This window comes from Heterodontus francisci, chromosome 38 (genome assembly GCF_036365525.1).
Source record: "Heterodontus francisci isolate sHetFra1 chromosome 38, sHetFra1.hap1, whole genome shotgun sequence".
NCBI classification, from domain to species: Eukaryota; Metazoa; Chordata; class Chondrichthyes; order Heterodontiformes; family Heterodontidae; genus Heterodontus; species Heterodontus francisci.
In genome coordinates, this window is record NC_090408.1 from 45,616,748 (window position 1) to 45,632,725 (window position 15,978).

General features: G+C 43.5%; 1 protein-coding gene across 1 annotated transcript in view; it reads left to right on the forward strand.

Annotated features, from left to right (window-relative positions):
- slc30a4 (solute carrier family 30 member 4) overlaps positions 1-15,978 on the forward strand; it is a 57,839-nt gene that overhangs the window by 11,755 nt on the left and 30,106 nt on the right. The window contains exons 3-4 of the mRNA XM_068018338.1: positions 10,251-10,404; positions 11,630-11,837. Of these exons, the coding sequence (XP_067874439.1) occupies positions 10,251-10,404; positions 11,630-11,837 (362 nt within the window). The remainder of the gene's footprint in view (positions 1-10,250; positions 10,405-11,629; positions 11,838-15,978) is intronic.

Consider the following 15,978-nt stretch of genomic DNA (forward strand, 5'->3'; position numbering starts at 1 on the left):
TCCTTAAAACCATCTTTCTGACCAGGCTTTTAGTCACCCCTCCTAATAGCTTTGTCTTTGGCTCACCATTGATTTGTATCTGATTATGTTTCTGTGAAGTGCCATAGGACATTTTTCTATGTTAAATGTGCTATATAAATGCAAGTTGTTCTGTTTGAAATTTGTGAACCAAATGGTTGTATGGTGTGTGTCCTTGCTCTGATTATTAGAATGGTGGCAATTGTTCTGAAAGTGCTTCCATTTTTTGTTTAATATTTTTTGAGGACTCATATTTAAATTGTGGAAATGGATTCATTTTGGAAGACTGAAGATTTCATACTTGCTGGACTTTATTTTTTGTTGAAAGTTCACTGAAAGGACACTGAGAGGACTTGTTTGAAAACAACTTTTACTGCCTTAAGCTCAATAAACAACAGAAACCATGGTGACTTGGGGAGATGTTTACAGAGAAGTGACATGTCAAGATTTCTGAGGGTCAGGAAGTGATTTTGCTTCTGAGATAATGTTTTGGTTCAGTTCGGGTGTGAACAGTGTTAAGCAGTTGGTTTTGTGGTCTACTGAAAACAAACTCACAGCTCATATTTCCTGCACTTTTCTAAGAGACCCTGAGAAGTCTAGTGTGTCAGCTCCTCTTTCTCTACCTCTTTGAAAAAAACCCGCGAATCTAGCGTGTGATAACTGAAACTCCTGATGCCACATTTGTCATGGAAAGCCTACCAGACTATTTCTCAACATCTCCAGAGAAACTGCTGCTGAAAAGATCCCAGTGACCCGTCTCTGTACACCCGACGCCAGACCAAAAGGGACAACTGATAGCCTTCCATATCTTCTCTTTTTTTCTTCAAGAATTAACAAGTATTTGGCCAAAGTACTCCATTTTTGTCTTTTTTTTGATAAAGGATCTCTGCAGAGAGAATTTCCTTATTTTCTTTCCAGTGTATGTGTGAGTGTGTGTATGGGGTATTTAAAAAGGGAACTTTCATATTTCAATCTGTGTGTTAATGCTTTGCTTCGTTACTGGATAAGTTTTGTTTCATAATAAACTGATAATTTTGTTGTTTATTGAAGAAACCTGGCTGGTGTATTTTATTCTGGGTTAAAGAGTAGAGTATATGATTGACCGTATCGGTAACTGGGTGAACATTTATATAGATGTTGTGACCTGTGCAGAAGTGGAACTAGAAAAGACAGTGCACTCCTCCCACCTTGTGGTGAGCCGTATTTCTCACTATGCCAGTTGTGAGGAGAAAACAGCACTTGATGTCCACTAAACAAAAGCTCAAACCTCCACTTGTCAGTTGCCTATTGACCAACCAGTGACTATCTTCATAGACTCTTAGAAAGTTTAAGACACAGAAAGAGGCCACTTGGCCCATCGTGTCTGTGCCTGTCAAAAAACGATCCACCTATTCTAATCCCACCTTCCAGCATTTGGTCCGTAGCCCTGCAGATTACGGCACTTGAGGTGCATATCCAGACTCCTTTTTGGTGAGTTGAGGGTTTCTGCCTCAACTACCCTTTCAGACAGTGAGTTCCAGACCCCCACCACCCTCTGGGTGCAAACATTTTTCCTCATCTCCCCTCTAATTTTTCTACCAATCACTTTAAATCTATTCCCCCTCGTCACTGACCTCTCTGCTAAGGTGAATTGACCCTTCACCTCCACTCTATCCAGGCCCCTCAAAATTTTGTACATTTCAATCAGATCTCCCCTCAGCCTTCTCTGTTCCAAGGTGAACAACCCCAGCCTATCCAATCTTTCCTCATAGCTGCATTTTTCCAGTCCTGACAAAATCCTCAAATCTCCTCTCTAGTGCAATTACATCCTTTCTGTAATGAGGTGACCAGAACTGCACACAGTACTCAAGTTGTGGCCTAACCAATGAGTTATACAGTTCCAGCACAAACTCCCTGCTCTTGTATTCTACACCTCGGCTAATAAAGGACAGTGTTCCGAAGAAGGGTCACTGACCCGAAACGTTAACTCTGCTTCTCTTTCCACAGATGCTGCCAGACCTGCTGAGTGAATCCGGCATTTCTTGTTTTTGTTTCAGTATTCCATATGTCTTCTTAACCACCTTATCGGCCTGTCCTGCTACTTTCAGGGATCTGTGGACATTCACTCCAAGGTCCCTCACTTCCTCTACACTTCTCAGTATTTTCCCATTAATCGTGTATTCCTTTACCTTGTTTGACCTCCCCAAATGCATCACCTCACATTTCTCCAGGTTTAATTCCATTTGTCACTTTTCTGCCCATCTGACCAGACCATCAATATCTTCCTGCAGCTTACAACTATCCTCCTCGCTATCTACCACACGGCCAATCTTTGTGTCATCTGCAAACTTCTTGATCATGCCCCCTACATTCACGTCCAAATCAGTAATATACACCACAAAAAGCAAAGGACCCAGTACTGAGCACTGCGGAACACCACTGGAAACAGCCCTCCAGTTGCTAAAATACCCAGTCAACCTTTGTTTCCTGCCACTGAGCCAATTTTGTATCCACCTTGCTGCATTTCCCTGGATCCAGTCTGCCGTGTGGGACCTTGTCAAAAGCCTTGCTAAAATCCATGTAGACCACATCAACTGCACTACCCTCATCTATCTTCCTTGTTACTTTTCAAAAAATTCAATCAAGTTAGTCAAACAAGATCTTCCCTTAACAAATCCATGCTGACTATCCTTGATTAACCTGTGCCTTTCTAAGTGACAGTTTATCCTGTCCCTCAGAATAGATTCCAATAATTTGCCCACTCCTAAGGTTAGACTGACTGGCCTGTAATTATTTGATCTATCCCTTGTTCCCTCTTTAAACAGAGGTACAACTTTAGCAGTTCTCCAATCCTCTGTATCCAGTGAGGACTGGAAAATGATGGTCAGACTCTCTGCTATCTCCTCCCTTGCTTCTTTTAACAGCCTAGGGTACATTTCATCTGGCCCTGGTGATTTATCACTTTCAAGGGATGCTAATCCCATTAATACTTCCTCTCTCCCTATGTTTTTCACAGCCAGTACTTCTCATTCTTCCTCCTTAACTACAATATCTGCATTGTCCCCCTCTTTTGTGAAGACAGATGCAAAATATTCATTGAGAACCATACCAATATCTTCCGCCCCAACACATAGGTTACCTTTTTGGTGTTTTGTGGGCCTTACTCTCTCCTACGTTATCCTCTTACTCTTAATGTATTGATTAAACATCTTTGGGTTCACCTTGATTTTGCTTGCCAATATTCTTTCATGCTCTCTCTTTGCTTTCCTAATTTCCTTTTTGATTTCACCCCTCCACTTTCTATACTCCTCTCGGCTTTCTGTAGTATTGAGTTCTCGATGTCAGACATAAGCTTTCCTTTTCTGCCTTATCTTACCCTGTAAGCTCCTTGACATCCATGGGGGTCTAGATTTGGCCGTCTCACCCTTTTTCTTTGTGGGAACATGTTTACTCTGAACCCCTTGAATCTCCCCTTTGAATGCCTCCCACTGTTCTGACACTGATTTACCTTCAAGTAGCTGTTTCCAGTCCACTTTCGCTAAATCACTCCTCAGTTTAGTAAAATTGGCCTTACCCCAATTGAGAACTCTAACTCCTGTTCTATCTCTGTCCTTTTCCATAATCACGTCAAAACTAACTGAATTATGATCACTACCACCAAAATGCTCTCCCACTGCCACTCCTTCCTCCTGCCCATTTTCATTTCCTGAAACTAAGCCCTCTCTTGTTATAGAGTCATACAGCACTGAAACAGGCCCTTTGAGTCTGTGCCAACCATCAACCACCCATTTATACTAATCCTACATTAATCCCATATTCCCTACCACATCCCCACCTTCCCTCAATCTCCTACCACCACTAGGGGCAATTTACAATGGCCAATTTACCTGTCAACCAGCAAGTCTTGGTTGTGGGAGGAAACTGGAGCACCTGGCGAAAACCCACGTGGTCACAGGGAGAACTTGCAAACTCCACACAGGCAGTGCCCAGAACTTACCCCGGGTTGCTGGAGCTGTGAGGCTGTGGTGCTAACCACTGTGCCACTCTGTGTTGGACTTGCTACATACTGGGCAAAAAGGTTCTCCTGAATGAACCTCAAGAATTCTGCTCCCTCAATTCCTTTCACACTAAAACTATCCCAGTTAATATTGGGGTAATTAAAATCCCCTACTAGTACTGCCCTATTGTTCTTGCACTTCTCAGAGATTTGCCTACATATTTGTACTTCTATCTCCCTCTCACTGTTGGGGGTCTATAGTACATTCTCAGCAGTCTGATTGTCCTTATTTTCTCCTTAGCTCAATGCATATGGCCTCATTTGATGTGCCTTCTAACATATCATCCCTCCTCACAGCTGTAATAGTTTCCTTGACCAAAACTACCACTCCCCCTCCTTTCTTATCCTCCCCTATCACGTCTGAAAACTCCGTAACCAGGAATATTGAGCTGCCATTCCTGTCCCTCCTTAAGCCATGTTTCTGTAATAGCTATGATATCATACTGCCACGTGTCTATCTGTGCCCTCAGCACATCTGCTTTATTTCTTTAGTTCTTTAAGGGAGTTACATGTGCTGTGGATAAAGGGGAACCGGTGGATGTACTATACTTAAATTCCCAGAAGGCATTTGATAAGATGCCACATCAAAGGTTATTGCAGAAAATAAAAGATCATGGTGTAGGGGGTAACATATTGGCATGGATAGAAGATTGGCTAGCTAACAAGAAACAGAGAGTAGGCATAAATGGGTCATTTTCTGGTTGGCAGGATGTAATGAGTGGTGTACCACAGGGATCAGTGCTGGGGCCTCAACCTTTTACAATTTATATAAATGACTTAGATGAAGGGACCGAGATGAGGAGAAATTTCTTCACCCAGAGAGTGGTGAGCCTGTGGAATTCGCTACCACAGAAAGCAGTTGAGGCCAAAACATTGTATGTTTTCAAGAAGGAGTTAGATATAGCTCTTGGGTTTAAAGGGATCAAAGGATATGGGGCAAAAGCGGGAACAGGTTAGTGAGTTGGATGATCAGCCATGATCATAATGAATGGTGGAGCAGGCTTGAAGGGCCGAATGGCCTACTCCTCCTATTTTCTATGTTTCTATGACCGAAGGTATGGTTGCTAAATTTGCTGATGACTCAAAGATAGGTAGGAAAGTAAGTTGTGAAGTGGACATAAGGAGGCTACAAAGGGATATAGATAGTAAAGGCTGTCTCGGGTCTGCAAATGAAACCCGACCCGAGCCCGACAGAACCACATCCAACCCCGAGCCCCACTCACCCCAAGTCCTTTCAATTTTTCTATGCCCGACCTGACCCGACACGACCATTAGTTAACCTACCTTCCATTTTTTACTTTATAACTTACCAGTACAAGCTGAAAATAACTGTAACAAAACCATCTTTCAATTCCAAAAAGTAAATTCACAGTGGAGCCACTTACCGGAGGTGGAGATAGAGCGTGTCTGATCCAGCCCAGCCCTACCCGAGCCTGGAGGTGCGACCCGACCCGAACCCAACATAAGTCATCGGGTCCCATTGGGTTCGGGTCAGGTAGCCGGCCTTTCATAGATAGGTTAAGTGAGTGGGCAAAGATCTGGCAAATGGAGTATAATGTGGAAAAATGTGAAATTGTCCATTTTGGCAGGAAGAGTTAAAAAGAAGCATATTATCTAAATGGTGAGAGATTGCAGAGCTCTGAAATGCAGAGTGATCTGGGTATCCTAGTGCATGATTCGCAAAAGGTTAGTACGCAGGTACAGCACGTAATTAGGAAAGCTAATAGAATGTTATCATTTATTGTGAGGGGAATTGAATACAAAAGTAGAGAGGTTATGCTTCAGTTATACAGGGCATTGGTGAGACCACATCTGAAGTAGTGTGTACAGTCCTGGTCTTCTTATTTAAGGAAGGATGTAAATGCTTTGGAGGCAGTTCAGAGAAGGTTTACTAGACTAATACCTGGAATAGGCGGGTTGTCTCATGTGGAAAGATTGGACAGGCTAGGCTTATATCCGCTGGAGTTTAGAAGAGTAAGAGGCGACTTGATTGAAACATATAAGATCCTGAGGGATCTTGACAGGGTGGATGTGGAAAGGATGTTTCCCCTTGTGGGAGAATCTAGAATTAGGGGTCACTGTTTAAAAATAAGGGGTCGCCCATTTAAGACAGAGATGAGGAGAAATTTTTTCTCTCAGAGGGCCGTGAGTCTTTGGAATTCTCTTCCTCAAAAGGCAGTGGAAACAGAGACTTTGAATATTTTTAAGGCAGAGGTAGTTATATTCTTGATAAGCAAGGGGGTGGAAGGTTATCGGGGGCAAGTGGATATGTGGGGTAATAAGCAATGAACTTATTGAATGGCGGAGAAGGCTCGAAGGGCCGAGTGGCCTACTCCTGCTCCTAATTTGTATGTTTATATTTGCTATACTCCTTGCATTGAAATAGATACCCTTGAGCACTGACAAACTCTTTTTTATTTTCTATCCTTTGTTTCCTCTGTCTTCCAGACTCATCCAGTAATTTACTGCCTTCCATTTTCATTTCTGATTTTGTCCCAACTGACTCTACCCTCAGGTTCCCATCCCCCTGCCAAACTAGTTTAAACCCTTCCCAATAGTACTAAATGTCCCGCAAGGAACTCAGTCCCGGCTCTGTTCAGGTGCAACCCGTCCGGCGTTACAGGTCCCATCTCCTCCAGAGCTGGTCCCAATGTCCCAGGAATCTAAAGCCCTCCCTCCTGCACCATCTTTCCAGCCACGCATTCATCTGTCTTATCCTTCTATTTCTATACTCACGCGTGGCACTGGGAGTAATCCGGCGATTACTACTTTTGAGGTCCTGCTTGCTAATTTCTTACCTAGCTCTCTAAATTCTGACTGCAGGACCACATCCCCCTTTCTGCCTATGTCGTTGGTTCCGATGTGGACCACAACTGCTGGCTGTTCACCCTCCCCCTTCAGGATGCTCTGAAGCCGCTCAGTGACACCCTTGACCCTGGCACCAGGGAGGCAACACACCATCCTGGATTCATGTCTGCGGCCACAGAAATGCCTGTCTGTTTCCCTAACTACTGAATCACCTATCACTATGGCTCTTCCAGTCTTGCCTGTACCCCCCCATGCAGCTGAGCCATCCTTGGTGCCATGGACTTGGCTCTGGCTGCACTTCCCAGGTGAAGCATCAACTGAATACCTGTTGGAGAGTGAGATGCACTCAGGGGTCTCCTGCAGTACCTGCCTCATTCTTTTTGACTGCCTGATGTTCACCCATTCCCTCTCTCCCTGCAAACTCTTAAGCTGTGGGGTGACCACATCTATAAACGTGCTATCCAGGTAGCTCTCATCCTCATGAATGCACCGCAGTGTCGCCAGCTGCTGCTCAAATTCCAAAACCTGCAGCTCAAGCTGCTTCAATTGACGTCACTTGCTGCACAAATGATTCTCCAGGATATGGGAAGCATCCTGGAGCTCCCACATAGCACAGGCAGTGCACTCTCGAGGTTGAAGCAACCCTGCCATTCCTCTATTTATTAGTTGACCCTTTGCTTCTGCTAAAAAAAACCTTACCAATACTACAATGGCTTAAATTTATTAATAAAACCTTACTAGCGCTGATAAATCCTACTAAAAATCAATACAGTTCACTAGTTAAAATAAACTTTACTCAAAAAACAGCTACTCACTTGTTCCTTATTATTAAGCGATTTACACAGACACCCTAACTGTAGTGTACTAACCCAGCTATTTAGAGTTATTCCCTAACAGCAGTTACTCACCAACCAAACACCTTGCAGCTTTCCTGTGATGTCACTGTTCACTTTGTTTTCAAACTCTTGCACACCTGGACTCCTCTCCTGGGAGGTAAGTGCTCTAGGCCGTGATCCTCGGGCTGTATTTAAATGCTCCCCGCTCCGTGTTCCTCCCGCAGGTCTGCTTCTCTACGCTGCTTTCCTGGAAGGTAAGTGCTCTAGGCCGCGATCCTTGGGCTGTATTTATCGGCCCGCTGCTCCATGTTCCTCCCGTAGGTCCGCTCCTCTCCGCTGCTGTCCCGGAAGATAAGTGCCTTCCTTGGAGGGGTGGGAATGGGATAGGAAAAGGAAGCATACTCTCTTCAGGATCAAAGTGACTCCAAGGTGACAATTCTGGAAGAAGAAGAAGGTTGAAATTGATTCCAAAATTTGAGGTGCAGAGCATGGTTGACGAAAAACCCATCAGTCTCACTCATTAATTGGACCCAAAAGTAAAGCTGCGTATCTTTCACATGGCTCCAGGTAACGCTACAGGCCAATGCCCGAACAGGTAGGATGATGCTGGCTGGCTGCGTAATGTTGGAAGCCTGTTCGATTCTTAAGGTGGGGAGTCACTAAAGCCTTGGGTCTTGCCAACCTGTGCCTAAGATCTCTGGGCTTGAATGGGCCATGTTCCCATGCCTACAGGGAGATGGTGTGCTCTCGACACTATGGATTGCAGGTAGTTAAGTGCAGCGATGGTCGTTGGAGATCTGGCTGATCAGAAACTATCAGTCGACCAAACCATGGACAGGTAGCTCACTGGAAAACCCTCCTGATTATGAAGCATCTGGAGGGACAAAAATGAAAGGCAAAGCTTCCAACAAGATAAGGTCTGTAAATTGCCTTACTCATTCCCAAAAACAACCCGCTAAAGCCTCAAGTTAGCAGTGACAGTGTGGTGTCCTGGCTGCATGTTTCCCAGAGCTGCTGTTTCAACAATCAGTTGCAGTTCACCACCTGTAACTTACAAATAGCTCAACAAAAACCTTCTGAAAATTCAAATCTGTTTGACCCATGTGAGAATCTTGACCACTCACTTAGTTTCTCAAAAAATCTCAGTAGATGTGTGAGCTGGGACTCATTGCTTCCCAAGTCATGCTGAGTACTCTCTGCTCTTTTCATAACCATTGATCTAGGAACAGTTGCTTGTGTTGTTGTATTAAATGTTTATGATACAACATTATCTTGTGTATTGTGTATGTGTATAGAATAGGTCGTGGGCAGCAGCATAATTGGACAAATGTACCAAATTGTGCAACAGTCACATCACATTTGTGACTTTCACTCATTAGTTCATAGGAACAGGAAGAGCCCATTCAGCTCGCGAGCCTGTTCTGTGCCATTCTATGAGATCACGACTGATCTGCCACCTAACTCCATATATCCGCCCTTTCCCCATTTCCCTTAATAACTTCGGTTAACAAAAATCTATCAATCTTAGATTTAAAATTAACAATTGATCCAGCATCAATAGCCATTTGCGGAAGAGAGTTCCAAACTTCTCCCATCCTTTGTGTGTCAAAGTGTTTCCTAATTTCCCTCCTGAAAGTTCTGGCTCTAATTTTTAGACTCTGTCCCCTGGTCCTAGACTCCCCAGCTAGCAGAAATAGTTTCTCTCTATCAACCCTATCAGTTTCACTTAATATCTCGAAAACTTTGATCAAATCACCCTTTAACCTTCTAAATTCCAGGGAATACAACCCTATTTGCATAATTTTTCTAAGTGGCTTGACCCTTGGAATCCAGGTATCATTTTAGTAAATCTATATTGCAGTCTCTGCAAGGCCTAAGGTGCAGTGCCCAGAATTGCACCCAGTGCTCCAGGTGTGGTCTAACCAGTGATTTGTATAACTGAAGCAGGACTTCTACCCCCTTGTACTCTAGTCCTCTGGATATAAAGGCCAGCATCCCATTAGCCTTTTTGATTATTTTCTGTACCTGTTCATGATATTTTAATAATCTCTACCTGGACCCCCCGAGTCTCTTTGAACCTCTACTGTTTCTAGTTTTTCACCATTTAGAAAGTACCCTATTCGATCCTTTTTAGGTCCAAAGTAGATGACCTCACACTTGCCTACATTGAAATCCATTTGCCACAGTTTTGACTATTCACTTAATGTATCAATATTTCTTTGTAATTTCATGCTTCCATCTTCACTGTTTACAATGCCAACTATTTAACTATTTCTGTGATTTTGGCAAATTTGAATATGTGACATTCTATCCATTCATCTAAGTTAATGAATACAATGAATAGTTGAGACCCCCAACACAGATCCTGGTGGGACACCACTAGTCACATCCTGCCAATTAAAGTACCTGTCCATTATCCCTCCAGTTTGGCGATGGTTATTGTACTGATGTGACACTCTCTTGCCTTGTATTTTATACATTGTTGTGATTTGAGCACACTGTTTGTTTAATTTTACAATATTGATGTGGTCTTTTTGCTCTGTGTTGCCCAGAGGCCCTGGCTGCGGTACTCAGTGTGATGTTGATCTACGCTGTGACTATTGGGCTTGTCTATGAAGCTGTTCAGAGGACCATACATCAGGACTTTGAGATTCAGGCAGATGTGATGATCATCATTGCAGCAATTGGAGTTGCCATTAATCTCATGTGAGTCTATTGGTTGCTTTAAACATCCACAATAGCTTTCTAATGTCTCGGAGGCGTGTTCTGCTGGTGTGAACACATTAATCCACCATTAAAAATATACTGTCTTCAGTTTTCTGAACAAGTTATCTGTTTTGTAAAAAATAATCCTGGATTAATTGCATATAACTTCCCAATTTTCAGAGGCCTGTCCTGTGAGTAGTTCTGTTTTGACTGATGCTGTGAGCTGATAAGTGCCTGGGGGGAAGAAGGAAGCCATTTGGCCCATTGTTGGAGTGGGGGGAGGGGGCGCACGGGCAGCTGTGTCTCTGAACAGTGACCCAGTACTGCAGTGGCTGCCATTGTAAATGCTTCTCAAGCAAACCTCTTGGACTCAATTGTAGGTTTGGCCTAAAACATTATCCTGCAGAAAATTCACCAGTAATTGGATAGTTTATTTCCATCCAGTGAAACTGAGATGTTATCAAAGTGGTTTGGTTTGTATCTGATTGTGATTTTCTGCTCCAAGTTGTGGTGATCAATACTCTAAGTGTTTTCTTAACCAGTCACCAAGTAGAATGTGCCAAGGAATGTTTTAAAATTCACACTGCCCTTAAACGACAATTGTTTTTACCTGTAATTGGGCATCATTGTGCTGAGATGCACCAGCCATAATTAAGACCATTTAATGGTGAGCTGTTCTGTGTTTGGAGATACTCAGTGATGCACAGAGAGAGTTCCACCAGTCCATAATAATCAGGACCAGAGTGACCACCTGGTGTTCCAATAATGAATAAACCAGGATTCATGATGACCTCTTATTAAAGGTTGCTTGTTCGCTGCTGTCTCTGGGTAAGAAGCTTGTGAGTTGAAACCTCCTACTCTTTGGCTGATATCCTAGTATGGTAATGAAGCTGCCAGTGTGCCATCTCTGAGATGAGATGTTAAATTGAGGCCTTTTGCTGAGATGAATGTTAAAGATCGTCTGGCACAACGTGGAGAGGATTTGGGCAGCTCCACAGCACGGGGACCTGCAGGAATATTGCCTGATGTGCAGTTGCAGACACCTCCTGTTCCCTGTAATTGTGCCTTATGCATTATTTAGGTTTCTGTGGCGGCTTCTTGCTGTTGGAGCTGTTCAGAGTAATAATGGAGTTTGAGCCCAAACTCAACCTATGACTGTTTTGTGGTGCGACTACCAGTGTTTCACTATTTATATTTTTTGTGTTTTTTAATTTAAATTGAACAGAATGGGATTTTTGCTCAACCAGTCGAGTCATATGCATTCCCATTCTCACTGCCGGTCGGGAAATGCTGAAAGAGGAGCTCGGGGGAATGCTCCGGAACACAGTCATAAGACAGGGAGTCTCGCTGTCAGAGCTGCTTTCATCCATGCCCTGGGGGACCTGGTGCAGAGTGTTGGTGTCCTGGTGGCAGCTTATATCATCCGCTTTAAAGTATGTATGGCCTTCTGTGGCTGAAAAAAAGAAAAACGTGCATTTCTGTAACGCCTTTCACGACTCAGCATGTCCCAAAGTGATTTACAGCCAATGAAGCTCTTTTGAAGTGTAGTGACTGTGGTATTATAGAAAATGTATTACTGGGCACATGTTGCATTTAATCCACAACATTTGTTGCAACAATGCTAAATCCTGCCAGTTGTATGGGTTTATAGTGAAGAGGAAAATTCTCAATCCAGACCCGAATGTGAACAGCTCCACAGCATAAAACTGTTCTTACTTTGACATAGCTTGATTTCACAGAAAGGTGACAAAAATACTTGTTTTGGGAGATGAAAATGTGCTTTTCTGAAGTTTGGGTTAGAACAGGGTAATGGGGGTTTAACTCCACATCTGGCGTACTAATTGTATCCGGGAGTGCTCAACATTGACACTTGGTGTAAGTACATTGATGTTACGGTGTGGGGAAAAGATCATTCAGCCCATCTTGTCCATGTTGTCCTATACCCTCCATGTGAGCATAGAATCATAGAGGCCACTTGGCCCATCGTGTCTGTGCCAGCCGAAAAATGATCCACCTATTCTAATCCCACCTTCCAGCATTTGGTCCGTAGCCCTGCAGCTTACAGCACTTGAGGTGCATATCCAGACTCCTTTTGAATGAGTTGAGGGTCTCTGCCTCAACTACCCTTTGAGGTAGTGAGTTCCAGACCATCACCACCCTCTGGGTGAAAAAGTTTTTCCTCATCTCCCCTCTAATTTTTCTACCAATCACTTTAAATCTATTCCCCCTCGTCACTGACCTCTCTGCTAAGGTGAATTGACCCTTCACCTCCACTCTATCCAGGCCCCTCACAATTTTGTACTTTTCAATCAGATCTCCCCTCAGCCTCTCTGTTCCAAGGAGAACAACCCCAGCCTATCCAATCTTTCCTCATAGCTGCATTTTTCCAGTCCTGGCAACATCCTTGTAAATCTCCTCTGTACCCTCTCTAGTGCAATTACATCCATTCTGTAATGAGGTGACCAGAACTGCACACAGTATTCAAGTTGTGGCCTAACCAATGAATTATACAGTTCCAGCATAACCTCCCTGCTCTTATATTCTATACTTTGGCTAATAAAGGACAGTATTCCATATGTCTTCTTAACCACCTTATTGACTTGTCCTGCTACCTTCAGGGTCATACACTGCAAGGTCCCTCACTTTCTCTACACTTCTCAGTATTCTCCCATCAATTATATATTAGATTAGATTAGATTAGATTAGAGATACAGCACTGAAACAGGCCCTTCGGCCCACCGAGTCTGTGCCGAACATCAACCACCCATTTATACTAATCCTACACTAATCCCATATTCCCAACAAACATCCCCACCTGTCCCTATATTTCCCAACCACGTCCCTATACTGGTGACAATTTATAATGGCCAATTTACCTGTCAACCTGCAAGTCTTTTGGCTTGTGGGAGGAAACCGGAGCACCCGGAGAAAACCCACGCAGACACAGGGAGAACTTGCAAACTCCACACAGGCAGTACCCGGAATCGAACCCAGGTCCCTGGAGCTGTGAGGCTGCGGTGCTAACCACTGCGCCACTGTGCCGCCCTAATATTCCTTTGCTTGTTCGACCTCTCCAAATGCATCACCTCACACTTCTTCAAGTTGAATTCCATTTGCCACTTTTCTGCCCATATTACCAAACCAATATCTTGCTGCAGCCTAGAGTTATCCTCCTTGCTTTCTACCACACGGCTGCAAACTTTTTGATCATGCCCCCTACATTTATTTCCAAATCGTTAATATACGCCACAAAAAGCAGGGGACCCATTACTAAGCCCTGCGGAACGCCACTGGAAACAGCCCTCCAGTCGCTAAAACACCTGTCAACAATTACCCTTTGTTTCCTGCCACTGAGCCAATTTTGTATCTACCTTAATGCATTTCCCTGGATCGCATGGGATTTTATTTTTTTAACCAGTCTGCCATGTGGGACCTTGTCAAAAGCCTTGCTAAAATCCGTGTAGATCACATCAACTGCACTACCCTCATCTATCTTCCTTGTTACATCTTCAAAAAATTCAATCAAGTTGGTCAAACAAGATCTTCCCTTAACAAATCCATGCTGACTATCCTTGATTAACCTGTGTCTTTCTAAGTGACAATTTATCCTGTCTCTCAGAATAAATTGCAATAATTTGCCCACTACTGAGGTTAGACTGACTGGCCTGTAATTATTCGGTCTATCCCTTGCTCCCTCTTTAAACAGAGGTACAATGTTAGTGGTTCTCCAATCCTCTGGGACCACACCTGTATCAAGGATGCTAATCTCATTAATACTTCCTCTCTCCCTATGTTTATCACATCCAGTACTTCATACTCTTCCTCCTTAACTACAGTATCTGCGTCGTCCCCCTCTTTTGTGAAGACAGACGCAAATTATTCATTAAGAACCATACCAATAGCTTCTATGGGTATATTAAAAGGAAGAGAGTAGCTAAAGTAAGTGTGGGACTCTTAGAGGATGAGACTGGGGAATTAATAACAGGGAACAGGGAAATGGCAGATAATTTAAACCAATATTTTGCGTTGGTCTTCACGGTGGAGGACACTATAAACATCCCAACAATAATAGATGAACAGGGTGTAAATGGGAGGGAGGAACTTGTAACAATCTCTATCACGAGGGAAAAGGTGCTGGACAAACTGATGGGACTAAAGGCAGACAAGTCGCCAGGACCTGATGGCCTGTACCCAAGGGTTTTAAAAGAAGTGGCTGCAGAGGTAGTAGAGGCATTGGTCATAGAGTGATAGTCATAGAGAGATACAGCACTGAAACAGGCCCTTTGGCCCACTGAGTCTGTGCTGACCATCAATCACCCATTTATACTAATCCTACATTAATCTCATATTCCCTACCACATCCCCACCTTCCCTCAAATCTCCTCCCACCTACCTACACTAGGGGCAATTTACAATGGCCAATTTACCTATCAACCCCCAAATGCATCACTTTACACTTCTCTGGATTGAATTCCATTTGCCAATTTTTCGCCCACTCAACCAAACCATTGATATTATTCTGGAGTCTACAGCTATCCTCTTCACTATAAACTACACGGCCACTTTTTGTGTCATCAGCAAAGTTTCCAATCATGCCTCCCACATTTAAGTCCAAATCATTAATATATACCGCAAACAGCAAGGGAGCCAAAACTGGGCCCTGTGGAACACCACTGGAAACAACTTTCCATTCATAAAACATCCATCGACTGCTACCCTTTGTTTCTTGTCATTGAGCCAATTCTGGATCCAACCCGCCACATTCCCCTGTATCCTATAGGCTTTCATTTTACTGACCAGTCTGTCATGTGGGACCTTGTCAGTTGTTTTACTAAAATCCATATAGACCACATCCACTGCACTACCCTCATCAATGCTCCTTGTTACATCCTCATAAAACTCGATCAAGTTAGTAAGACATGACCTTCCCTTAACAAATCCATGCTGACTATCCCTGATTAGTCCATGCCTTTCTAAGTGGCAGTTTATCCTGTCCCTCAGAATTGATTCTAATAATTTACCCACTACTGAGGTCAGACTGACTGGCTTATAATTATTTGGCTTATCCCTTACACCCTTTTTAAACAACGATATAACGTTCGCAGACCTCCAATCCTCTGCCACCTCGCCCGTATCCAGTGAGGATTTGAAGATGATCCTCAGCACATCCGCTATTTCCTCCCTGGCTTCCTTTAACAACCTGGGATGCAATCCATCCGGCCCTGGTGATTTATCCACTTTCAAGGATGTCAGACCCTCTAGTACTTCCTCTCTCATTATGCTTATCATATCTAATATTTCACACTCCTCCTCTTTAACTACAATGTCTGCATCATCCCTCTCCTTTGTGAAGACACAGACAAAAAACTCATTCAGAACCCTGCCCACATCTTCAGCATCCACATGTAAGTTCCCTTGTAATCTCTGACAGGCCCTAACCTTTCCTTAGTTATCCTCTTGCTCTTAATGTACTGATAAAACATCTTCGGGTTTTCCTTGATTTTACCTGCCAATAATTTTTCATGTCCTCTCTTTGCTTTTCTTATTTCATTTTTTACTTCACCCCTGCATTTT